This window comes from Mustela nigripes, chromosome 4, assembly GCF_022355385.1.
Source record: "Mustela nigripes isolate SB6536 chromosome 4, MUSNIG.SB6536, whole genome shotgun sequence".
Lineage (NCBI taxonomy): Eukaryota > Metazoa > Chordata > Mammalia > Carnivora > Mustelidae > Mustela > Mustela nigripes.
In genome coordinates, this window is record NC_081560.1 from 163887991 (window position 1) to 163913171 (window position 25181).

At 45.4% G+C, this 25181-nt stretch overlaps 1 protein-coding gene across 3 annotated transcripts in view; it reads right to left on the reverse strand.

Annotated features, from left to right (window-relative positions):
• Positions 1 to 25181, reverse strand: part of DNMBP (dynamin binding protein) — a 104888-nt gene that overhangs the window by 32862 nt on the left and 46845 nt on the right. The window contains exon 4 of one of the 3 annotated variants that reach the window (XM_059398334.1): positions 22926 to 24935. In XM_059398334.1, the coding sequence (XP_059254317.1) occupies positions 22926 to 24935 (2010 nt within the window). Of the gene's footprint in view, positions 1 to 9323; positions 10625 to 22925; positions 24936 to 25181 lie in introns of those variants that run through there. The other 2 variants (XM_059398336.1, XM_059398335.1) reach the window with 2 other exon arrangements.

The window sequence follows — 25181 nt, forward strand, 5'->3', positions numbered from 1 at the left end:
ATCCATTTATTGTAATAAATAGGAAAAAAGAAATAGGAAAACTAGGACTAGAGTGCAGTTATCTCAACTTGGAACAGAACATGTATTAAAACCCTACCTCTACTGTTACTTTTCCATGCCCCAAAATAGAATATTCCATTTGACAACACACATTCACTGAGTACCTATGACATCCCAACTTACTAGGTTCTGGATACTCTCTTTACCACCGTCACAAAGCTTAGATGCTACTGGACTTCAGTACCTAATGTATACCTAATCCATAGGATTTAGCACAGCAAGTGGCACTTAATAAATGGCAACAATCATTGTAACTTAGAGTGTCCTGAGCATTACTCTGCTATTGTTGGGATACAAGACATTATCCAAAGATTTTTAGAAATCATGAACTATCCTAAGTTTTATGAAAATTTTAGTTAAAATTTAGGACCTGTGGCACTGGGGGTAAATGAGGTTTCCATCCTCCTCTAAGCCGGGCAGAGGCTGGAGACCAAAAAAATTGAATTTCCTATCTCCAAATCACTGAGGAAAGTTAAAGAAATTCTACCATATTTTTCATCTAAGTATCGCTGTGAGGTCAGCACTAAGTAGAAACATCTTCACATTTCAGTAGATGCTAAGATGCACATTTTTTTTCACATTTTAACATCTCTAAAAGCAAGATGTGTTTTCCAATAGTGTGTTAAAGTTTAATTAGATGTTGTCTTTTTAATGGTACCTAAACTTTTTCAATGTCTTACAATAGATGGTGTTTTAGAGTCAATGAAACATAATATATTCCATCAGCCTCCTCTCAGTTCACAGTTAGAAGCTATGGGTTTCTTGATATGGTGGAATGAGGTCCACTGTGGAACCGTGTATGCAAACATGTCCCTTCCCACCAGTAATCACTGTGCGTGGGCACGATTACAGCCGGATGGTCATGCCCAGTGTGGGCACTGCCTGGTTTCTCGGGAAGTACCAATTTGGAAAATTCTGGGTCATCTACTCTGTGGGTGAGTCAAGTTCCTGGGTTCTCACTTTGACATCCTATTTAAGGCCAGGCCTGCCGTGGTTTTGCAAGTTAGCTGCTTTGATTCACGGGTTCTCCCACTGCGCCCTCTAACATCCTCCAGTCTGCATGAAAGATGGTCCTCAAGAGCTCTTCTTCCTATCCACCCCCAACAGCTTGCCTTTCCTTAAGATCTCTTGCTTTTACAGAGACCTGCCATCGCCCCAGGCCAATCTTCCTATGTTGCTGATGAAACATTCTACAAAGACAATTTAGGGCATGGCTTGTGGAGAAAACAGACAACCTAGCTTGAGGACACAGCTTCTGATGCCAGGGCAAGGTCTTTGGGTTTGGTGGGCATCTACCAGACTGGATCATTCCAAACTCAGGAGGGCCTTATTTCCTCTCAGGCTTCAGTCATCTCCTAACCTTTGGGTAAATATGGCCCCCCAGATATGTCTTTTGCCTCCATATATTAACCCTTTCCTTCTCCTTTCCCTCCTGCCTACCCATCTGTCCTCCAATAAGCAACACCACCCTGATTGTAAAAAGTAAGCACAGGAAAGATTTGTCCAACTCTGTGACCCCTCAGATACAGTCACAGGTCTTTGATTCTTTTTGCCAAAGGTCTTGAAAGAGTGATCTTCATGCACTCCTTCTATGACCTCATCCCCCATAGAAATCCTCTGAAAGTAATTCTGAGTATCACTATAACATCAATATTGTCTTTTCAGTCAAACAATAACCTCCTCAACAAATCCAACAGCATTTCCCTGGGGCTCTTCAAAGCATTGGCCATTCTCTCTTACTTTAAATTCTCTGGTTTTCCATCACCAAAGGCAAGCAAAAATGAACTATTGGGACTTCATCAAGACCAAAGGCTTTGCACAGCAAAGAAAACAGTCAACAAAACCAAAAGACAACCCACAGAATGGGAGGAGATATTTGCATATGACATATCAGATAAAGGGCTAGTATCCGATCTATAAAGAACTTATCAAACTCAACACCCAAAGAACAAAGAATCCAATCAAGAAATGGGCAGAAGACATGAACAGACATATGTGTAAAGAAGACATTCAAAAGGCCGACATGTGAAAAAGTGCTTAACATCACTTGGTATCAGGGAAATACAAATCAAAACCATAATGAGATACCACCTCACACCAGTCAGAATGGCTAAAATTAACCAGTCAGGAAATGATAGATGCTGGCGAGGATGCGGACAAAGGGAAACCCTCCTACACTGTTGGTGGGAATGCAAGCTGGTGCACCCACTCTAGAAAACAGTATGGAGGTTCCTCAAAAAGTTGTAAATAGAGCTACCCTATGATCCAGCAATTGCATTACTGGGTATTTACCCTAAAGATACAAATGTAGTGATCTGAAGGGGCACGTGCCCCCCAATGTTTATAGCAGCAATGTCCACAATAGCCAAACTATGGAAAGAGTCCAGATGTCCATCAACAAATGAATGGATAAAGATGATGTGGTATATATATACAATGGAATATTATCCAGCCATCAGAAAATGAAATCTTGCCATTTGCAATGACACTGATAGAACCAGAGGCTATTATGCTAAGCCAAATAAGTCAATCAGAGAAAGACCATTATCATATGATCTCACTGATAGGAGAAATTTGAGAAACAAGACAAAGAATTATAGGGGGAGAGAGGGAAAAGTGAAACAAGATGAAACCAGAGAGGGAGACAAACCATAAGAGACTTTTTATCACAGGAAACACACTGAGGGTTGCTGGAGGGGAGAATGGTAGGAGGGATGGGGAGGTTGGGTGATGGATAATGGGGAGGGTGTATGGTATGGTGAGCGCTGTGAATTGTTTAAGACTGATGAATCACAGATCTGTACCCCTGAAGCAAATAATACATTATATGCTAATAAAAAGTACATACATTGAAGGTAAATTCTCTGGTTTTCTCCTGACCTCCTCACATGATCTTGCCCTATCCCTCCGCTGTCTGCCCCCAAACTGTGGCTCGGTTCTCAGACACCTGCTCTTCTCCCCAGTCACTCTTTGCCTCACAGAAGGCATCTACGCAGAGTTTCAGTGATTACATCTGAGAGGATGACGCAACCCATGCACGCCTAGCCCATCTTATTTCTCAAGCTCTGGTCAAAGCCGCCATCTGGTTTCTGAGACTTCAGTACTCCAGTGCTCCCCACACTGTGTTTCTCTGTCACCACAATTATGTACCCTTGCTCATAAAGTTTCCCCAGCTGGGAATGCTCCCCCTGCTTCTCTCTGCCTAGGTCAACCTCCATTACTCTCTTCAGCTCTAGCTCAAGTTCAAACATCTTCCTAAAGCCTTCTCCCCTAACTCAGATAAGGACTGAGCTTTCCCCTTCTGACTGTCCCTAGCATTCACTATCTAGATGGTACATTTCTGTACCATAGTACATGATTGTTTTACATTTTACCTCTTCACCTGGTCTGTAAAGTCCTGTGTGTATACTGGGGGTCGGGGGACACCCTTCTCTGGATACCCCCTGATGCTTGGTACAGCACTAAGTACAAGTACTGGCTACTAAATTCCTGTGGAACTGTAGTCAAAGGGGATGTGGGATCTCTGTGCTGGTGAAGTGACGGTGGCGGCTTATGTTTATTTAGCATTCCCACATGCCAGGCTCTACTGGACTGTTCAAGGTACGTAGATATCTGTAAACTCACCTAATCTTCACAATACTGTCATGTAGGCATATCAGCTCGTTTTATTGATAAAGAAACTGCAGCTCGTGAGATTAAATTCTTTACACAAGGTTATACAGGTAGTAGGGCAAGTGGAGTAAAGGTATTTAACAGTTCCCCTTAAGGGACTTATAAAATTGTATTTTAACTATTTGTTTATATGCTGTTTTCTTTTCAAAACTGCAAGTGCCTGAAGGCCGGCACAAGTCTTATCTATCTTCTCCAGTGTCTCAGTGGGAACACAACTGGCACTCTGGAGAGGACAATTCATTGGATAGGACAGGTCTACACACTGAAAACATTTTGTGTCCCTGGTCCTTGCCTTCTAAACAAATAGTTCCTTGCACCTGCCACTGTGACAGCCAAAAAACACCTCCACCCAGTTCCAAATGCAGGGGCTGGTGTGGGCCAGCCACGCCTCAGAACTGGGGCACTCTAGAGCTCACCCCATTCCAAATGGGCGGGGTCGGCAGTCCCCGTGACCCCCGTCCCGGACACACCTGTATCATTCTGGGCCACTGGTTTGTATCTAGATCAATGAATGGTTAGTTCATATGATGAGGAGGAACTAAAACACACCAGCTGAATCACTTGTACTTGCTCTCCCCGGAATCTGAATTAGGATATCAGGCAGATTAGACAGGAACAGAAGCTGTAATAATGGCCCAAGGCAGTGGTGGGACAAGAGTCTGGTTCTATGTAATCTAAAGTGAAGCAGGAGTAGAAACTATGAGTAAACGGGAAGTGTGAGTCTGCAACGAGAGAAGCAGACACTCAGGAAAATGCAAAAAACATCAAGAGAAAGACGGTCCCTGAAGGAGAGAGAGAGAGAGAGAGAGAGAGAAAGGGAAGAGCTGGTCAGGAAGAGGACACATACTTCTAGCCAGCTTGCATTGGAGCAGGAGCCCCACCCCTCCTCAGGACCGTCAGGCAAGCGAGGTCTAACCAGAATGTAAGTGTTTGGGACTCAACACACTCTCGTGAGCTAAAAATTGGGGAGCGGCTCATGCTTATAGTAACAGAATGACATTAGAGGGAGTGGCACAAAGTGCCCCAAGAACAGCCAAGCAGGTGAGTTACAGTAATCCTACTGCCCCTACCTGCATTACTGAGCATGGAACACCAGCATTACTGAGCGTGAAACCTCTATTTTGCTGGTCATTTGTGACTCGGATGGGTACGCCCCTCATGGCACCTGCCACACTCACAGCTTTCAATCAGCTATGACATGAGCCAGGATGAAAAGCTAATGTTTTGGAAAGACTGGCAGACATTTTATTCCAATAGTTTGAATCCAGTCTGAATCCAGCCTACAAAAGTATCATGTTCACATACCTACAATGAAAAGAAAGAAACCTTGCCCCACAGAGTACTAAAACCTGAACTATGTGTGTAATATGGGCAAAAGTGCCTTCAGGTCTATGCTGCTTTTTCTCATCTTGGGAGAAAAAAAAAAAGCCACACACACACACAAGATTTTCCTGGATTCTGTTGTTTCACTACAATTACTGTCCAGACTTCAAAGGAATTGCTTCTCTATCTTCATCACCACTTCCCTCCTAAACTCCTTGTAATGTGCTCTGGGCCTTGGTGGCACCTATTCCTCACTCTATCTGCCAAATACAAGGTCTTTCTTTGGTCCGCACCCCTCCCCTATTTCTGCAGTGTGTCACTCTGGCTACCGCCCCTCCATTTGAAGTCCCTCCTCCAACACCCCTAATGCAACACTTTTCTGCTTTTCTAAGTTCACTGATGTGGAAGGAACTTACAGTTGTGCTTCTGACTTCAACCCTGAGAGCACTGGTCTGGGCTTCAGGAGACCTTGGTTCAGCTCCTAAGCTAAGGACTTTGGACAGACGTTTCAATTTCTCTGTGCTCCATCTCTTCGGTTACAGAAACAATGGGTCAGCTTTAAGTGTTTTTCAAACATTTTTTAACTGTGGCTGCCACACTTTACACTGTGATGCAACATATACATAACACATAAGACGTGTGTGTGTATGTGTACGCTCACACACAAAAGTATGACATACATACATACTTTTACTACATCAGATGTGCTATGACATTTTCTATTTACTTCTAATTTATTTTTCAAAAATGCTAGTTGAGGGGCATGGGGTTCAGTGGGTTCAGCTTCTGCCTTTGGCTCAGTGGGTTCAGCTTCTGCCTTTGGCTCAGGTCATGATCCCAGGGTCCTGGGATTTGAGCCCCGAATAGGGCTCTCTGCTCAGCGGGGAGCCTGCTTCCTTCTCTCTCTCTGCCTGCCTCTCTGCCTACTTGTGATCCCTCTCTTTGTCAAATAAATAAATAAAAATCTTTTTTAAAAAATGCTAGTTGAAACCCACCAAATAGACTTTTAAGACTCAGTCTTGGTGGTTACCCATTATTTATAAAACATGGGACTTGCTGATGTATAGTCATACAGGATTTGACTGTAACCCTCCAACCCTGGACCTCCAAGCCTTGACTCTCACTTGGATTCAAGTGTCCTATTTCTCTCTGGAAGATTCCTTCACTCCAATATCCTAATATCATGTAACTCAGTTAACATGGAATTCGAAGCACCAAGTCCTTTCCCCATTATAACCACTTCTGTTACTAGCAAGTGTAAAATCTTCCTGCTGATTCTTGGTCTAGCAATGGGAGCTTTGCAGCTCTTACATTGTTACCAAGCTCCCTGTTGAGAACTATTAGCAACTCTCGGTAAGGCATTTCCTAAATTAACTATGTGAAAGGCACTGAAAAGCAACCAAAATCAGCCGAAACTAGAGGGGAAAATACTCAAAACAAGGGAAGCAAACTAGGTAAGATCCATATTTCCCCAATTCTTATCCCCTGAAGTCAATCCCTAGTCTTCCAGAATGTTGGGGGTGGGGAGAGAATAAAGCAAAAATGTTAAGTCAACAGCTGGCAATTTTCTTGAGCTGAAGAGTCAAAGGCTCGCATGTGGGGCTGTGAAGTGTTTAGATATTAAGGGAGATGTCTGGAAAAGAGGGAGCCACACAGACAGCAGCCCAAGATCTGTGCAGAAATTCCCCTCAAATCCCTGAACGCTGCCTGCAGGTGCTGAGACTCCAGGAAGCCGGGAGAAAGCAGAACAGCAGGACGCCAAAGAGCCCAGCGGATACTCATTCACAACGGTCTGGAGCCAAGAAGACGCCGCCTGAAATGTGAGTCCCTTCAACTTAGGAGGTTCAATAAACACTCTGGTTTTCCACGGAAACGTCAAAAGAGCAATACCTTAGGACTAAGGCCCGCCTCCCAGGACGAGGGGCCGCACCCTAGGACTAAGGGCAAAGAGACCTGCCCTAACAACACGTAAGACTGAGGCTGTCAGAGGAGAATGACTGATAAGGCAGGTGAGGGAAGGGACACGTCCTGATAGAAGGACCTGGTTTCTAGTTCAAGAGACAGGCTGGAGCAGCCATTAAATGGGGCTTTGCTTCTCAGATGGGGGGTTGGGGAGAGTGGAAGAGGCAGAGGGGACAGGGCACTCCCCTTGGGTAATCACACCTGCAGACACAGGGTCTGAGGGCAGATGTCCCATGGTGGGGGGCATCCATCTGGATCTCAGGAGAGAGGAGACCTGGAAGTGACAGGCTGGCAGAGCAAATGATAAGGGGGAGGGGAGGTGGGTCACCATGAGACAAAGAACTCATAATTTATGAGCACCTCCTATGTTCCAGGCATGTCATTAAGTGCTTTATTTATGTTCTCACACCAACACAGGTAGTATTAGCCTCATTTTATAAATAAGGAATCCAAAGCTCAGAGAGGTTAGGTAATTCACCTGAAGTTACATTATTAATAAATGATGGGGCTGAGATGTGAACTCAGGGCAGAAGACAGACTCCCACACTTGTTTCTTTCTTGAATTACATGTTGTAACTGTAACATTCGGGAAGGGCAGTGGTATGTGTGTGTGTAAGACAGCCAGCAAAGTATGGTAGAAAGCAAAAGGGTTTTCGGGCAGACTAAGATTGTTACAGGTTAAGGAGGATTCTAGAGGTACAAAAAAGGGGTGACAACTGAGCGAAATACGAACGCACCATCAAAACTCCAGTCCTCGAATACAGAGAGAGTTCTGAAACTGGAAATGACAGAAGGTGGGACTGAGCTACTGTTAGAGAGATCACAGGGCAAATTTCACCACTCTGGACAGAAGGGTTTGACTCTCATTAAGTCAGAGAGAGTAAAACACATTTATTACACTTAAGAGGCTTAATACAATGAGGAACTAAAGATAGGAAACAAAGTTCATCTAAGGAACAGATGTGGGGAAAGGGAATAGGACCAATACAAAAACCAATTTAAGGAATCATAGAACCACTTTTGGGTGTGTGTGTGGGGGGGGGAGTGGTGGCTGTTGTTGTGGTTGTTTTGAGCTGGAAGGAATTTAGAGGTCATTCAATCCCTATCATCTCAGAGCAAAAATGCATCTAGAAAAAGTGGCTAGCTGCTAAATACCTCATTCTCCCAACTAAAACCAGGTAGGTTTCATTCTTATCTTTACAAATGCAGGTGGGGAGCCTGATTTATCCAAAACAATGTCCTGGAAATTCTAGTTTAGTCTAGACTGTGCTGGAAAACCACAGGATAAACCATCAACAGTTAGGGGATATCAGACCAGGGACTTGCCGTGCCCCCGCCAAGAGTGAACATATTCTGAAGATCTCGGTGAGAGACTTTCCACTTAGGAGGAAGGTGTGCAATAGATTTTCTAGATCCTTCACATTTTGTGACTCTACACCTTATCCTCTGGTCATAACCATAACCTACACTCCCCCAAATTGGCAACCAGAAAGTTGGCCTGACAGGAGAATAGCACATACATAATAAAAATAAAGGTTTAACAGAGAGTCCAGAAATTATAAAAAACAACAACAAAATAAAACAAACATAGTTCATTTCAGAGACCTGGAGAAGATAAGCTGGCAAGAAAGAAAGAACCTCTACATTACAAAAGACTCAATTAATACTCATGTTACAGATAACTCAGTTTAGGGCTAAAGGAGATGGAGTAATTTGAATATACAAAGCCTTGTGTGCTTGAACAAAGCACTATGCAGAATATCATCTTCTGATTTCCAGAAGAGTTGTAGTCCAAGATTGCACTACAATCTTGTAGTGCAAGTTTCCTGAATGTCAAGAAATGAACACTCTATAAAACAAGTTAAATCTTCTTTTCCCTAATGTCTACACTATAGGGATTGAGAGAAGGAAAATAAATTATCTCTTGGTGCCTGGATAATGAACTTGCCATCCCCAGAAGACCAAAAAAAAAAAAAAAAAAAAAAAAAAAATTACAGTAAGAATAGAAAGATATTTAGGATTAGAGATGCCTGACAAAACCGAGAAGGAAAGGAAAGTTCACATGAGAATAGGGTCTCCTTCTGGAGGCCACGGTGCATATGTATAGCACTATATATGGTCTTGCTCCATGAAGTGCCTCCCAAAAGGATTAAATCTCTTAGGCTGTTCTCATTCAAGACACACTTAAATAAGAATTTTGAGGGTCAGTTTCCTTAAGTGCATGAGTGTTCCTAGTACCTGGTATAACCACCCCTTTTATCTATTTTCATGTTGTATCCTTCTCAAAAGGATGGCTGAGTTCATACCTTGGGTTTTCTTTCTGTTTTGCACAAATTCTGAGCGCCTCAGGCTGCTGGGGGCTGTGCGGCGGTAGCAACTATTCCTTTTCCAAGTCTCCAGGCCATTTCTTTTCTTCTCTTCCTCAAAATGCCAAGTATTCTTCCCTAACCAAGGGCCCTGAACAATGCCACCGTGGTGTTCTCCCGGGTCCCCTCTCATCCGCTGATCCTGCAGACTATCCGGGAATGTGCCTCTGCTCCCAAGCGCTGTCTTTCCTGCTTTGTCAATACCATTATCCTCCCAATTCTTCATCTGATGCACAGAATCTGTCCCTCTGTAATTCTGAAATTTATACTCACAGTTTGCAAATAGAGTATCGTAGCCTTTATTTTCCATATCAAAGTCACTGGGAGCCAGCGCATGACTCTTTGCTTTGGGACAGATTTTACCATTTTGATAAACCTTTCTGTCCCTTTCGTAGAACTTGACAAATTCTTTACCTTCATTCACTCCATCCAAATCTGGGAAGTCCACAGACCGACCCTTAGTATAATTCCCAGGAGCCTGACATAAATTGTTGCGGTTTCTATAATAAAAATTAGCTTCTTCATAATCCTCAGGATTATAATTAAAATTCCTGTGGTCCATGTGCCACTTTTCAGGTTGACCACAATTCCCCCCAGAATCATTCAAACCACTGGGGCGAGTGCACCATTCTTTGGAGACCTCAGGATCACCATTCAGATTCTGACCATCTGTGTGGCCATTCACGTCCCCATACCCTCCAGCTGTCCAGCTTTCCGGGCTGCCTGTAAGCCAGTTACCCTTAGTCCCTGGGCTCAGATTCCCATAATCCATGTTTTCTGAGTTCTTGTAACCATCACAATTCTGAGCCGTACTTCCGTAGTTCATACAGTCCTTTCTACTTTCTTCCGCTTCCTCACAGTCCTCGTAGCTTGGTTCACTCTGCTCAAAAGCCCAGTATCCACAATGCCTTTTTCTGTAGGGCCGATTCTGCCCCAAGGTCCAGTGTCTGGAATCCAAGCTGCCTTCTCTGTAAAGTCGATCCAGCCCTGTAAGGTCCCTCTTCTGTAGACTCCTGTGGTCTTCATACTCCCAGCTGGAACCCCAGTGCCCTTTCTTCTCTGCTTCTCTTTCTTCTCTAACTTCATAGGTCTCACACATGTTTGGTGTGCGTAAAGATGGGCGTTTTACTTCCTTCTTCCATGGGCCTGGGCGGGGCTGAAATGTGGACAGATGCAGGTTAGCCTGAGGCTGTATCCGTCCTTCTGAAAATGTCTCCCAAAGTGTCTGAGACACTCTTCTTGCTCCTCCAGCTGGAGCACAGAGAGATGTGGAGCTATTTTAACCTCAGGATCCAATCAGGAAGCTGCTATATCTTTCCCCACAGAGGCCAGAAGATAATTAGTAACCAGTGTTCATGTGATTGGAGTTGGCAGCTTTGTTCGGTGTTTCCCTCAAGCTGGTCAGACTGGCTTGGCTGCTTTCTATGCTGAAGGTAGAAGCATTCTGCTGTTCGAAAGGTCTTGCAGAAAAATGCCGAGTGAGGGAGAACAGCCCCCTTTAAAAGGCCAAGGTAAGGTCCCATAGCTCTTCTGCCTCTTTAGGTATTTCAGTCATCAACCAGTGGTATAAGTCATGTTTTCATGCACAGCTCAGCACAACACATGGATGTTCCCCATCCTCCAAGTTGGGCTTTCTACTCCCTGGACATTTGAAACTCTGTGGATCTCCCTTAGTGAGAGGCAGAACTCTTCCTCCTTTGAGAGTTTGCTTTTTATGGGAGTGAAGTTACCAGCTGGCATACACTCAAATCACAAGTGGTTTCCACTCCCACCTGTAGACGCATGGGGACATCCCACTGGAGCAAGAAAGAGAACTTCCTTTTTACTCCGATTGGGTGTACGGATCATTTTCAAACTGTCCCCAAGAAGAATGTAGTTACACGTAGACTTTCCCACTTTCCTTGAAACTTGCCATGACAGAGAAGCATGAAGACCATTTCTTAAAAATCTCTTTCCTATCCAATCATCCAGCATATTCAGGAACTGGGGAAGAAGGTTAGAAAGCAGAAAGGTACAGATAAAAATACCTATTTGAATCAAGAAACATTAGCTAGGCGCCCATTATAGGTGAGGTATTGTAGAAGAGAGAAAACATGGGCAAGTTAGCCCCTGCCTCTTGCAATGCAGGAGCAACACTCAAAGGAAAATCCAATGTGACCAGCTCTATAACAAACACAGATGGCTTTGGCGATGGAGCCGAGTCCTACTGGGGCAACTGGAGATTTTGCAGAAGGGGTGGCTTTTGAGCAATGCCTTCAAGCATGAGCAGAATTTCCACAGAATTAGGAAATGGGGAACAGTTTGAAGGACAGAGTAAGTAGAAAAAGTAACAGAAGATAAGGCCAGAGGGGTAGACTGGGGCAGGTCCCAAAGTACCTGAATGCTGTTTACCTCATTCAAGGGGCAGTACCAGGCTCAGAGCCAGGCTTTGGTAAGATGACTCTTCTGGCTAGTGTGTCATCTACTGGATGCCCAGGAATGATTCCTTGAACCTTCGCCTAATCCCTATTTGTGAAACAATACACAACATAACTGTGAGGAGACCAGGGTTATGCACTTTGTCAATAATATGTTTACTCTTGGACAAACCTCTTACTCTCTCCGGGACTGAATCTACCTATATGTAAAATGAAACAGCTGATCCCCAGGACTCCAGTTCTTCCAGTTATAAAAAATCCATGGAGCTGTTTTCCTCACTACTTCTTTTTCCTTTCCTCAAATACCTACTGTGCCAGTAGGCACCTCTGGTCAGGTGACAGACGCGCTGCCCCAGTGATAGTCTCTGCTTCCTGTGGTTCTTGCCATCTTCCAGAGCAAGTCTCTCTCTCATCTCATCCATGTGACTTTATTATAGTTGTTTATCTCCATCTCTTACACTGAATGCTCTGTGCAGGCGGGAACCATGTCTAATTTATAGGCACGCGCTAGAGGAGAGGGCAAGCTAGCTTAGGGGTTAAGAACGCACCTCTGTGAGCCCTGGGTGCGAGTCTAGCCCTTGCCACTCACCAGCTGGATAATCTTGGGGAAGTTACTAAGCTCTCTGAGCCCGTGTTGTCATGCTTTCATCTTAAGCACAGAAGACATGACATTTCTGTGGAACATGATTAATTCTAAAAAGTATCATTATTGAGGAGTTCCTACTACCCGGAATTTGAGACATTTTTGTTCTGCCTCCCGCATATCTCACGCAGGAACAGTTTACGAGTGTATCCCAAAACCAAGAAGTACGGAAAGCGGTGGAAGATCCTGGAACTTGCTCTGACTTTGGGGATGTGGCATTGAGCCAAAACTCCCTTAGAATTCCTCCTCAGGAGGAAGATTTCAGACACTCTGAAATCATCACGGTATCTGGCAATCCCCCGGGACTTCGGGTACTCATCTTCAATGATCATTTCTTTAAATGCCACCTTCCTTCCTTCCTTCTTTCCCTCCCTCCCTCCCTTTCTCTCTTTCTTTCTTTCTTTTTTTAAAGTAAACTCTACCCCCAACGTGGGGCTCAAGCTTATGACCCCAAGACTCTCCAGACTGAGGCAGCCAGGCGCCCCTGCAGGATCCCCTGAGGACGGGCCTTGGTGCTCAGCCTCATGCTTCACGTTGAGGGTAACTGCGGCCACCGCCCCCATTCAGCGCAGTGACGGGGGTGGGGGCTCAGGGGTCTGGCTCCCCTCATTCATCACACTGGTTTGCTCCAGGAGCCCCTCCTGCCACGCCACCACCCAGTCTGCAGTCCCTGCACCGGCGCCCACTTGCACAGCTGTCCTCCCCCAAGCTCACTGCAGAGACAGTCTCCTCTCTTTCATCCCGTCTGCTTTCCGGCTTTCAGAAAATGACTCCATCTCTGGCTTTGCCAGAATACTCTTCCTCGCTGGGATTTCTGTTTCCAGTCACTGGTCAGCGGCCTGAAGCAGGGGGGAGGGAAGCGAGCGGAACTGGCCAGCCATTCTCCTGCGCTTCTCTCCCCTCAGCACCCTGCAGGCCCTGCAGCCACAGACCATTGGGGCTGTCTCCTCTCCTGACCGCATGTGGGCTCGGAGCTCTCTGGCACACCTGCCCAGTGACACAGCTATGTGTTCTTGGGCCCTAGTCTGCTGTGGCTACCTTGTTTTCTGCCTTTTTCCTCCAGAAATCATTACCATTTCTTCATCCTTTCCCTATCATCTATCATCCTAGTGCGTTTGTACCCATACACTCTGCCTGCCCTCCTGTTCAAATGGAGAAACAGTCTCTGCTCCGACCAGGCCAGTCTCTCCTCTGGTTCACTGGACCCCGCTCCTGCCCAGCCCCTCAAGAGATGGTGTTCCAGCAGTCCCCCCCCCCTCCGCCACTTCGGCTTCTTCAATGCACCCGCTTTAATGGATCAGTCCCGCTCACTTGACTACCTGCTTCTCCTTGGCTAGCCCATCTTCCTGTCTTGCCGCTTGCAAACACCAGCATGTCCCGGGGCTTCTCCTAGATCTGCAATCACCTGGCACACAGCAGGACTGCGGGGAACATGAATTTGACTGGAAATGTGGTTTCTGCCCTTATCCAATACAGCTGCCTCTTTGCCTAAGAAAGAGCTGTCAAGGAAATGGCTCTGGCTAAAGCTACTCAGAGGGCGTCTGTGGTGCTACAACCTCTGGTGGTGTGTACAGAGGGCCTGCAAATGAAGGAGAGGAAAGACCCCCCAAGACCTAAAGGTAAGTTCCCCGACAGAGGCAGGAAGGAAGCACGAATGAAAAGAGACAACTGGGAGAAGGGGAGGCAGGAGCAGGAGTCTGGGAGCACTGTAAAAGGAGAAAAAGGCTGGAATATAGGAAAATAAGAGGTGTTTGGGGGAAATCTGATGTGATCTGAAAGGTGCGTATGCTTTTAATGTGACAGGCTGTGAGAAGCATTTAAGTTCACCTAGTGGTGAACTTAAAGGGTTAGGAGTTAGGTGAGGGTTCAAATAGAGAAACTGGAACCTTGAGCATAAATGAGTAAGCATTTTGGAAACTCATGCAACTTCATGATAAGCTAGCCATCGGGAGTGGATCTGTGAGGAAGGGTTAAATATTTTTTCAAAGCATATCAATACATATATGCTCTTGTAGTTTTCAACAAATGAGAGTACTAAAAAATGTTATGCTCGGCATATTTATTTTGGAAGCTGGCAAGGGCCACTCGGAATCCCTCCTCCATGAGCACTTGTACTTCTGAATTTTTCAAGTGCTGCGTCCTACCACCTGCTCTCAGAGATGGAGCAGTTTTTCCTGAAGTTGAAATGCATGGACACCACAGTGGGGCGCAAGGACAGCCAGGGACAGAGCACACAGCCTGTTTGAGGAGATGGGCCTGAATTCGAACCACAGTGCGACCACTGACCAACTGTGACACTCTGGGCCAATCTCTGCTTGCCCATCTGTCAAATGTGGGCAATGTAGAGGATGAGAAAAAGTGCTCAATGACCCAGCACATTGTCTGACAAGTAGTAAGTGCTCGGTTAATTCTAATTACGATTAACGCCTTACTCTTCAAGCTCCTTCTGCTCCTGGGAAAGTTCAGTGCCTGGGCCACCTCTCTTTTTCTCTATCTACACTTTATTTTTAAAAAAATTTTAGGGGCGCCTGGGTGGCTCAGATGGTTGGGCATCTGCCTTCAGCTCGGGTTGTAATCCCAGGTGGGATGGAGCCCCGCATTGGGTTCCCTGCTCAGTGGAGGGTCTGCTTTCTCCTCTGCCTCTCTCCCCTTCTCGTGCTCGCTCTCTCTCTCAAATGAATAAATAAAAATCTTAAAAAAAAAATTTTTTTTTAAGTAATCTCGGTAAATTTCTCTTTAAATAATGTCTCTGTGCTGCCAAAATGTCTTTGTCACTAATGCACGTCTCCAGCCCTCCCCCTGAGCTCAGGGCTGTTATCAAACTGCCTAGGCAACACTTGCACTCAGATGTCTTACAGATGCAACAATGTGACCAAAACTGAGCTCCTGACTTCTGCCCTGTCCTACCTCCCACAGCAGCCAGCGTCTCCTGCTGTCTTCACCATGAACTGAGAAATTACTGGCAACTCCAGTCTTTCCAGTTGTCGAACCTCAGGGTCATCCTTGACTCTTCTCTCATACCTCACACCCGACCCACCAGCAAGTCCTACAGGCTCAGACTCAAAATGTCCCCAGAACCACGCACTCTGCATCATCCCTGGTCTACTGTCCTGGTACAGGCTGCCCAGAGGGACTCTAACATTGTACATCAGATCTCACCACTCCCCTGCTCTAAACCTTCCCGTGGCTTCTCATCTTACTCTCAATAATGAACCATAAAACCCACACCTTCGCTCTAGTCAAACTGCCCTCCTGCTGTCCCTCAAACACGGGACGCACTCTTGTCCTTGCTGTCCCATCTGCCGGTGACGATTACCTCCCCCTCCAAATGGCTTGGCTGGCTTCCTACAATCATTTGGATCTTCACTCAAATGTCACAATGTCACTTTTCAGTGAGGTCTTCCCTGATTTCTTAGCTTCTTCTGCCTTCTAATTCATATGCATGTTTCTGCTTGCTTACTGTTTGTCTCTCCCGGTGAGGGCAGAGATCACGGCTTAGAATACAGCAGGAACTCAATACTGCCTGCATAAATGACTGCCCCAGAGTCTTTCTGAGTCTTGCTACGTCTGGGAAAGTGAAGGGTTAGAAGTGGTGCACTCAGGCGGGCCGCGGGGGGGGGGGGGGGGGTGGCGGCGGCAGCTTTCCCTGGGTCCAGCAAAGCCTCAGTGAAATCTGAAACTGATACTTAAAATCCCTGGATGTAGTCCAGTTTCTCCACCCCTCTGCCAGGAGCTGGGGATGAGGAAATGCTCACAAAGCCATACTGCAAAGTTAAGAACAGTGATTCATTCACAGGTTACTTATAGCTAAGTCAACCATTTCAAGCTACATTTCCTGATGTACGTTAAAAGACCTATCATAAAAGGAAAAGTAGTTTCAGTCCTAAATTCACATAGATTATTAATGCCTTCTGACTCTGTTTGCTGTTTTATACCAAGATAAAATCCATTACAAGTAACGGAGCTAATTTTTACTGAGCCAACACACTGAACCAGATGTCACAAGTCAAGGAGACTTGCTTTTTTCCTACGTACTGACAAACCAGAAACAAAGGTTATTAATCCTTTCACATAAACTTTTATATCTTGAAAGACCACAAGAGTTTTGGCTATTTAACTCCCTTATCTTTTACTAGTTTGAGAAGGAATTTTTTTTAATATTTTATTTATGTATTTGACAGAGAGAGATCACAAGTAGGCAGAGAGGCAGGCAGAGAGAGAGAGAGAGGAGGAAGCCGGCTCCCCACTGAGCAGAGAGGCCAATGCGGGGCTCGATCCCAGTACCCTGAGATCGTGACCTGAGCTGAAGGCAGAGGCTTAACCCACTGATCCACCCAGGTGTCCGAGAATGAATTTTCAATACCTGAGGCATTCCAAGGAATCTTCAGGATAACAAATTGCTTCCGTATGTAGAAAAACTAGACTTTCAAATTTTTAAAAATCTGTCTAGAATATTATATATCACTTCAGTATAAAGATCTTATTGTTCCAAATCAGCAATTCTCCTACTTGTTAACTGAATGGCTCTCTTTAGTCGGCCTTAGATCTCAGTCAATATCTTGCTGAAAATGTTCCGGTCCTTAAAAAGCATGTTCTGATTTGATTTGCAACAGTCTTTTAAAATTATGCTGAGGGTCTCTGGTCAATATCCCTTTTCACAATACCTTAAAGGGAAGAGAAGCTTAGGAGCAAGGTTCCTGATGTGGAGGAGACTGGCTCTACACTTCACCATCCACTGCCCTGATTCAGAATGTGGGGTCCTTGCCCATAAGAGAGTAACTACGGCCATGAGTCAGAGGCAACAAGACAAACAGTGACCTCAGTAAATACAGAGGCCAGTATCACTAGAGTTTAAGAGCTACAGGAACATGAATGATACTGTGACTATGGCCTTTTTATTAATCAATGGATAGTCAGTGCCTGCCTCCTAGTATGTGCTCTAGAAATATTTGCTGAGTAAAGAAATGAATGTACTTGTCCTTTTGAGGCAAGGGAACCACTCCTAGAGATAGAACAGAACTGTCACATGCTGAAATACAATTCTCTCAGGGCTATAGGATATAGTCCTAATTAGGGGCTCTAAAAGTGATGTGTACTGGCCTAGTTATACCATGGGGTATTACTCACCATCAGAGAGAATGAAATCTTACCATTTGCAACGATGTGGAGGAAGCTAGAGGGTATTATGCTAAGTGAAATAAGTCAGAGAAAAACCAGTACCATATGATTTCACTCATATGTGGCATTTAAGAAACAAAGCAATGAACTACAGGGGAAGAAAACAACAACAACAACAACAACAAAAAACAGGGGCACCTGGGTGGCTCAGTGGGTTAAAGCCTCTGCTTTCGGCTCAGGTCATGATCCCAGGGTCCTGGGATCGAGCCCCGCATCGGGCTCTCTGCTCAGCAGGGAGCCTGCTTCCTCCTCTCTCTCTGCCTGCCTCTCTGCCTCCTTGTGATCTCTTTGTGTCAAATAAATAAATAAAACCTTAAAAAAAAAAACAAAACAGAGAGGGAAGCAAACCCTAAGAGACTCTTAACTACAGAACACAAAGGATTGATAGAGGGAGGTGTGGTGAGATGCCCTGAAAGGGTGGTGGGGATTAAGGAGGGCACTTGTGATGAGCACTGGGTGTTGTATGTAAGTGATAAATCACTAAATTCTACACCTGAAACCAATTTTACCATGTATGTTAACTAACTTGAATTTAAATAAGAACTAGAAATAGACCATAAAATAAAAATTAATAACTAAAAAAAAAAAATAGATGTATGTACTAAGAAATCTGAAAGTTTGTGGGTTAACTCTACACGTTTCCACTGCTCTGGAAGTCAACACATTTATCAGATTTGAAGGTACTGTGTTTTAGATATAGACCTTAACTTACTAACCAGCAACTCGTTTTGACTAGAAGCTCTTTGAGGGCAGAGAGCACATCTGTGTTTATTACCCTGCCCTTAGCATAGTGCCTGGCGCACAGCAAAAACTCAACCAACATTTGCTGGGCGAATGAGAGACTGAATTGAATGCCATCGTAAAGCCTGCAAAACGGCATCTCATTCCCCAAAACTCTATAACCAGAGATGCCTCCTGCTCTTCTACTCTGACTCAATGTGCTAATTCCAAATTTGAAACCCCAAATTCTCAGAGCCAAATAATGGCTTATCTGAAACTATCAGGGATTTGTGGGGCTCCTGGGAGGCTCAGTCGGTTAGGGGGCTGCCTCAGGTCATGATCCCAGAGTCCTGTGATCAATCAATGGCTTGAGCCCCCATTGGGCTCCCTGCTAGCGGGGAGTCTGCTTCTCCCTCTGCCTTTTGCCCCTCCTTCTGCCGGTGAGTGTGCTCTCTCTCTCTCTCTTTCTCTCTCTCAGATAAATAAATCTTTAAAAAAATGATACAACTATTGGGGCTTTTTAGTTCTAATAACTGAAGTTTGGGTTATTTGGGTCAATCCTCTCACAGAAAAAAAGTTTAAAAAGTTGGAGAAAATATAAAAAAATCTTAAAGCTATCAATACACTGACAAGATGGTAGTGCGCTAGACAAAACCAAAGGAAAACTGGAATCCAGAAAGGTAAAAAACCACAGAAATGGCACTGCCCTGGGGCATCTGTCCGTCCCAGGAAAAATGGAACATTTATTTCAAGGACCCTCTCAGTAGAAGGGGTCAAAACTCAAACCCCAGGGCCTATCCGAGGGGAGAAGTCTAAAAAGAGACCTTTCACTAGAATAAGCTGGTGAGATTCCAAAGGACTCTTGAGAATGCGTCAGAATTAGAACAGCCCTCCTGCAAAATTATAGTTGGGGTTCCAAAATCCTGGTCATCCCTGGAATTGTAAGCCTTGAAATTAGTTTCAGGTAACTGAGCTGGGACTGAGCAGTGCTTCCCTGTGGGAATACCTTCTCAGTGTTTCTTGGGAAATGTGTATGTCTTCCTGAATCCAAAGAAAAATCAGTCAAGAAATGTGGAACACGCGAGAAAATACCATAATTCTCCTGTGAGAATAAAGCCTAGTAATAAAGGTAGACACGTTACTGGTTCGAAGGAATCCACTGCATCAAGTTGAAAGCAAGAGCAGAAAATGCTGACACACAGAGTAAAAGATTAAGGTTGACCAGGAGGACAGAACCAGGAGAGAATCGATCAGGATCTAATCAGTTAGTTTTGCTTGTAACTGTTGCTATGCTATGAGTGTGTTTATAAGTGTTTGTGTTCGTGGCCCCGCGTGCTGCTGACAGTGAGTCATGCCTGCAAATCAAATAAATATTAATAACCTTATTTGTACAGCACATTTTATACAAATCTTATAAAGTGACTGTCCAAGAAATATCAAGTTTTAGAAGCAAAAAAAGTCCTTAAACTGGCAATCCTGACAAATGATTCTGTGTAATGTTAAATCTTGCTCCGAGGGGTGAATAATGTTCCATTATTTGAATACTTGAAACCAAAAATATTTGCCCAGTGTTCTCCAGGGCTTAATATTTGCTATAGGTTATAGTTATTTAAAATATTTTAACAGAAGATTATAGAGAAGATGTGAATATTAATAGTGAATCATTATGTTCTACACTGATATATATCAATTACACCGCAAAAAATTTTAAGATATGAATATTGTCAAAATGTATTGCCTAAATTTTGAATTAGCAAAAACAATATTTATTTTAATAGGGAAGCAAAAATCAGAGCAAGTACACAAAATACTTTCATTGTTTATAAAAAGGAGCTTACCCGAAATAACCTACACCCTATTGGCCCCATCTAAAGATGCTTTTAGAAACATTCTTAACTCAGTAAAAATCAATCCAAGATGGAAACTCTCTCCCATGCCTAGAACACTAACAAAATAAAGATCAATACTCTCAGGGCGACTAAAGCTTTGTGTATTTAAAACCTTGTTTTCAGGGTGCCTGGGTAGCTCAGTAGGTTAAGCCTCTGCCTTTGGCTCAGGTCATGATCTCAGGGTCCTGGGATCAAGTCCTGCACTGGGCTCTCTGCTCAGCAGGGAGCCTTCTTCCCCCCTCCCCCCGCCTACGTGTGATCTCTGTCAAATAACTGAATAAAATCTTTAAAACAAACCAAAAAAACCTTGTTTTCAGAATAACTTTTTAATACTAATTGTGAGATTATTTTACAGTTTTGAAATTATTTTTTGTCTTTTATTTTATGTGAATATGCCCTTTTAATGTTTTCAAATGTTTACTGTCATATTTATTTCCTGATTTTGATAAATAATCTATAGTTATGTAAGACATTAAGGTAAGGGGAAGCTGAGTGAAGGGTATAGGAGATCTTTAATTTTTGGCAACTTTTCTATAGATCTTAAATTATTTTACATTAAAAAGCAAAAAATGTTTTAAAGATTTATTTGAGAGAAAGAGAGAGAGCATGAGCAGGAGGGCAGAGGGAGAGGGACAGAGTATCTCAAGCTGACTCCAGACTGAGCAAGGAACCTCACATAGGGCTTGAATTCACGACCCTAAGATGAATAGTCACTTACCCTACCAACTGAGCCAGTCAGACACCCCTAAAAAGTATCGTTATTGAGAAATTCCCACTACCTGGAATTTGAGACACTTTTGTTCTGCCTCCTGTATATCTCACACAGGAACAGTTTACGAGTATATCCCAAAACCTAGAAGTACGGAAGGCAGTGGAAGATGCTGGAACTTGCTCTGACTTTGGGGATGTGGTATTGAGCCAAAACTCCCTTAGAATTCCTCCTCAGACGCTCTTGAAATCATCATGGTATCTGGCAATCCCCCGAGACTTCAGGTACTCATCTTCAATGATCATTTCTTTAAATGCCACCTACCTTTCTTTCTTTCTTTCTTTCTTTCCTTCTTTCCTTGTTTCTTTCTTTCTTTCTTTCTTTCTTTTTTTTTTTTTTTAAAGTAAACTCTACCCCCAACGTGGGGCTCAAGCTTATGACCCCAAGACTCTCCAGACTGAGGCAGCCAGGCGCCCCTGCAGGATCCCCTGAGGACGGGCCTTGGTGCTCAGCCTCATGCTTCATGTTGAGGGTAACTGCGGCCACCGCCCCCATTCAGCGCAGTGACGAGGGTGGGGACTCAGGGGTCTGGCTCCCCTCATTCATCACACTGGTTTGCTCCAGGAGCCCCTCCTGCCACGCCACCACCCAGTCTGCAGTCCCTGCACCGGCGCCCACTTGCACAGCTGTCCTCCCCCAAGCTCACTGCAGAGACAGTCTCCTCTCTTTCATCCCGTCTGCTTTCCGGCTTTCAGAAAATGACTCCATCTCTGGCTTTGCCAGAATACTCTTCCTTGCTGGGATTTCTGTTTCCAGTCACTGGTCAGCGGCCTGAAGCAGGGGGGAGGGAAGCGAGTGGAGCTGGCCAGCCATTCTCCTGCGCTTCTCTCCCCTCAGCACCCTGCAGGCCCTGCAGCCACAGACCACTGGGGCTGTCTCCTCTCCTGACCGCATGTGGGCTCGGAGCTCTCTGGCACACCTGCCCAGTGACGTGTCTGTGTGTCCTTGGGTCCTAGTCTGTTGTGGTCACCTTGCTTTCTGTCTTTTCCCTCTAGAAATTATATCTTATGGGAGTTGGTGAAGACGAATGAAGTCTCCTGAAGCTGCTCACCCCTAAATTGAGGGACAGAATTCAAATTTCTGAATGTGCAAGGTGGGAAGCAGTAAACCGCAGTAGTTAAACACAGGAGCTCCCAGCTCCGTCAGTAAGCTACTCCGTCTCTACAGATCTTACCTGCCTCACCCATCAAGCAGAACAAAAGTGTCTCAAATTCCAGTATGTTTAGGGTGGGTGGGAAGATTATTTGTGCAAGCAAATGGTAACACATCCTCACTATGAACAAGTTAATAGTTATTAGCTCTTATGTTTACTATTGAAACCGAGACCTTGGGGCGCCTCGGTGGCTCAGTCATTAAGCATCTGCCCTCGGCTCAGGTCATGATCTCAGAGTCCTGGGATGGAGTCCAGCATCTGGCTCCCTGCTCAATGGGGAATCTGCTTCTCCCTTTGCCTCTCCCTCTGGCTTGTGCTCTCTCGCTCACTCTCTTTCTCTCCCTCCCTCAAATATACACAATCTTTAACGAAACCTAGTTCTTCCAACACAAAGATAAGAGGCATATTTTTTTTCATGAATCTTAGCCTGCAAGTCTTTAGTCCTTACCAGACGCTGGTTAGAGAAGGCCACCACAGTCAGGGACTTCCCATCTGCAGGACCACTATGGAGGCCTTAGCACAACAGGTGATATAAATGTCCATGAGGTTTGAGCTGCCTAACTGAGCAGCAAGTTAAGACAGGAGGCTCCACTGGTTAGAGGATATACTGGGACAGAGCAGTCCAATTGTGGCGACAGAGTAAGAAATGAGGTAATGCAAAAGCAAATCATTCTTTGTCAAAGATAGTAACATCTCTCTTAAAAACATGGGGAGGCCATTACGTGGACTGGTAGATGTCAATAATGCGTATCTATTAATTCCCCATCACTTACCTCTGAGTTGCTGGAGTTCCATATTCAGACTTTCGATGTTGCTCTCATAGAACTCAAGATCCTCAAGGGTTTCTGCCCTTAATGGTTCATCCTGCTTCTCGTCCAGCATTAAGTTGAGCTCTTCTTGAGCCCTGCTACCCACATCTGAGTCCTGTTCCATTTCCTGAACCCTCATCAATACTAAGGGACACTGGGACGTCTGGTCCAAAGTCTGGTCCACACTCTCAGGGCTCTCCTTCTCTGGGGTCTCACAGCTGGGTCCGGTCCAGGGCAGGAGCCTGGGGGATGTGGGAGCCCCTCTCTGCTGTGCTGAGGGAGGCAGGGGAGCTGGGCGAGAGGGCCGCATCGCCAAGGGCAGTTCAGGCTTCAGGTTCTGGTCAACAAGCATGTGAGGAGAAGCGGATGCTGGAGTACAGGGGCGCGGTGGCGGGGGCCTTCGGGCTTTCCTCCTCTCAGGCAGCTCCTGCTGGGTGATCGGCTTTGAGGAACCTCGGACAACGTCCTTCTCAGAGTTAAAGTCCGTGATTGAAAAGTGACGCAAAATTCTCTCTGGTTCTATGCCGGGCCCCGACAAGCTCTTTTCAAACTCTATCAGCTGTTGTGTCAACTTGGAATCCAGGTCAGTGTTGCCTTCTCCCTGTAAGAGTGCCATCTCTTCGGCTGCAAACACCTTGTCCGGCAGACCTGGCTTCACTCCCAATCTCTCTGGTGCAGAACAAAAGCTGGAAGGGTTGTCCTTGGACGCGTGGTGCTTTCTAGCACATCTTACCAGGCCCTGGAGCGCAGAGTTCAACTGGCTGGGTCTGATTGCCGGAGGGGCTAGAAGACAGGAGCCACCGTGAGGAGGGGGCACTGGCTTCTGAAGGGTTTTTGGTGGGGAGGCCATTCCTCTGGGAGGTAGGCTGAAGTCCTCTTTAGTCCTCGCGTCAAAGGGAAGAGGGTCAGCGTGCTGCTCTGAGCTGAGGTGGCCGCCTCCTGCTGCAGAATAACACTGGTTTTTCTGCCATCTGGGAGGAAAAGGTACCTGAGGTTGGGAGGAAACCCCATTGACTATCTCTGAAGGATCCTCTGCAGAAGAGTCTTTGGCAAGAGGCTGTTCGTGCCCCAGGCTTGGGCTTCTTGGGGGCTCCCCTGAGGTGCCCTCATCCTGACAGGAGGTTTTGTTTACTTCATACTCAGAAGTCAGATGCTCCTGGGGAGAGGCAGATGTTTCCGAAATAGCACAGTGGGACTTCTCCGTGCTGTACTCGGGAGATCCGGGTCGTTTTCCCTCCACCACCAAGGAGTTCTCTGAGCAACCCAAAGAAGTGTCAGCGGTCTCAGCAGGGCTGCTTTCCTGTGGCAGACCCACGGTGGTCTCCTCTGCTCTTGTTTTAGAAAACAGCTTTACAAATCGGTAAGGAAAGATGCCTGTTCTGCCCTTCAGCAATCCTTCTAGCCACCCATCTTCAAGTGTTCCCAGAATTCGGATTTTATCACCTACCTCAAAATCCAACTCATTCGGCTCCAGGGCTTGGAATCTGTAGAGGGCTATTCCGTAGGTCCCGGGCTGGTCCTCATCCTCTTCTGGCCCCCTCTCTTCTTCTCCTGCAGGGGTCTCTTTTTCTCCATTAATAATGCAGTCGTTGTGATTTCCAGAACTTGCCAACTCATCCACAGTCCTCAGGGGCCCCAAAAGTTCTACAAACCCTTCTGGAAAAATGCCTCTTCGACCATCTAATTCCCCTTCAAACCAGCCTGGTTCAGGAACTCCAATAATGGTAATCACATCCCCTTCTCTGAAGTCCAGCTCCTCATCCAGCTGGGCTGAAAGCCCCATCAGCGCCCGCGCTTGTCCCATCGAGTAGTCAGGAATCTGAAGCAAGGCGCTCTGTGAGTGCCACCGCCGGCTCTGTGAGGACAGGCAGAGCTCCCGAACACAGGATGATGGGAAGAAGCCCCGGGTGCCCCAGCAGCTCCGGCCCTGCAGCCAGCTGGCCATGGGGGCACCATCGAGAATCACTAGGTCACCTAAAGAAAGACAAGCAAAGATATCGACCTGAGTCATCAACCCAAAACAACATTACCATGACTAAATAGTGCCATTCATCATTTCAAACATCTATCAGATTCAGGGAAGTGTACCTCTGGAGTTTAAAGGGCCTAAAAGTTTCAACAATTTAGTGAACTAGATGACAATTTAGTGAATTTTGACAATTCAGTGACAATATAGTGCACAGTCCCGGAAAGCAGTGCTTTTCAACGTGTGGTTGTGCA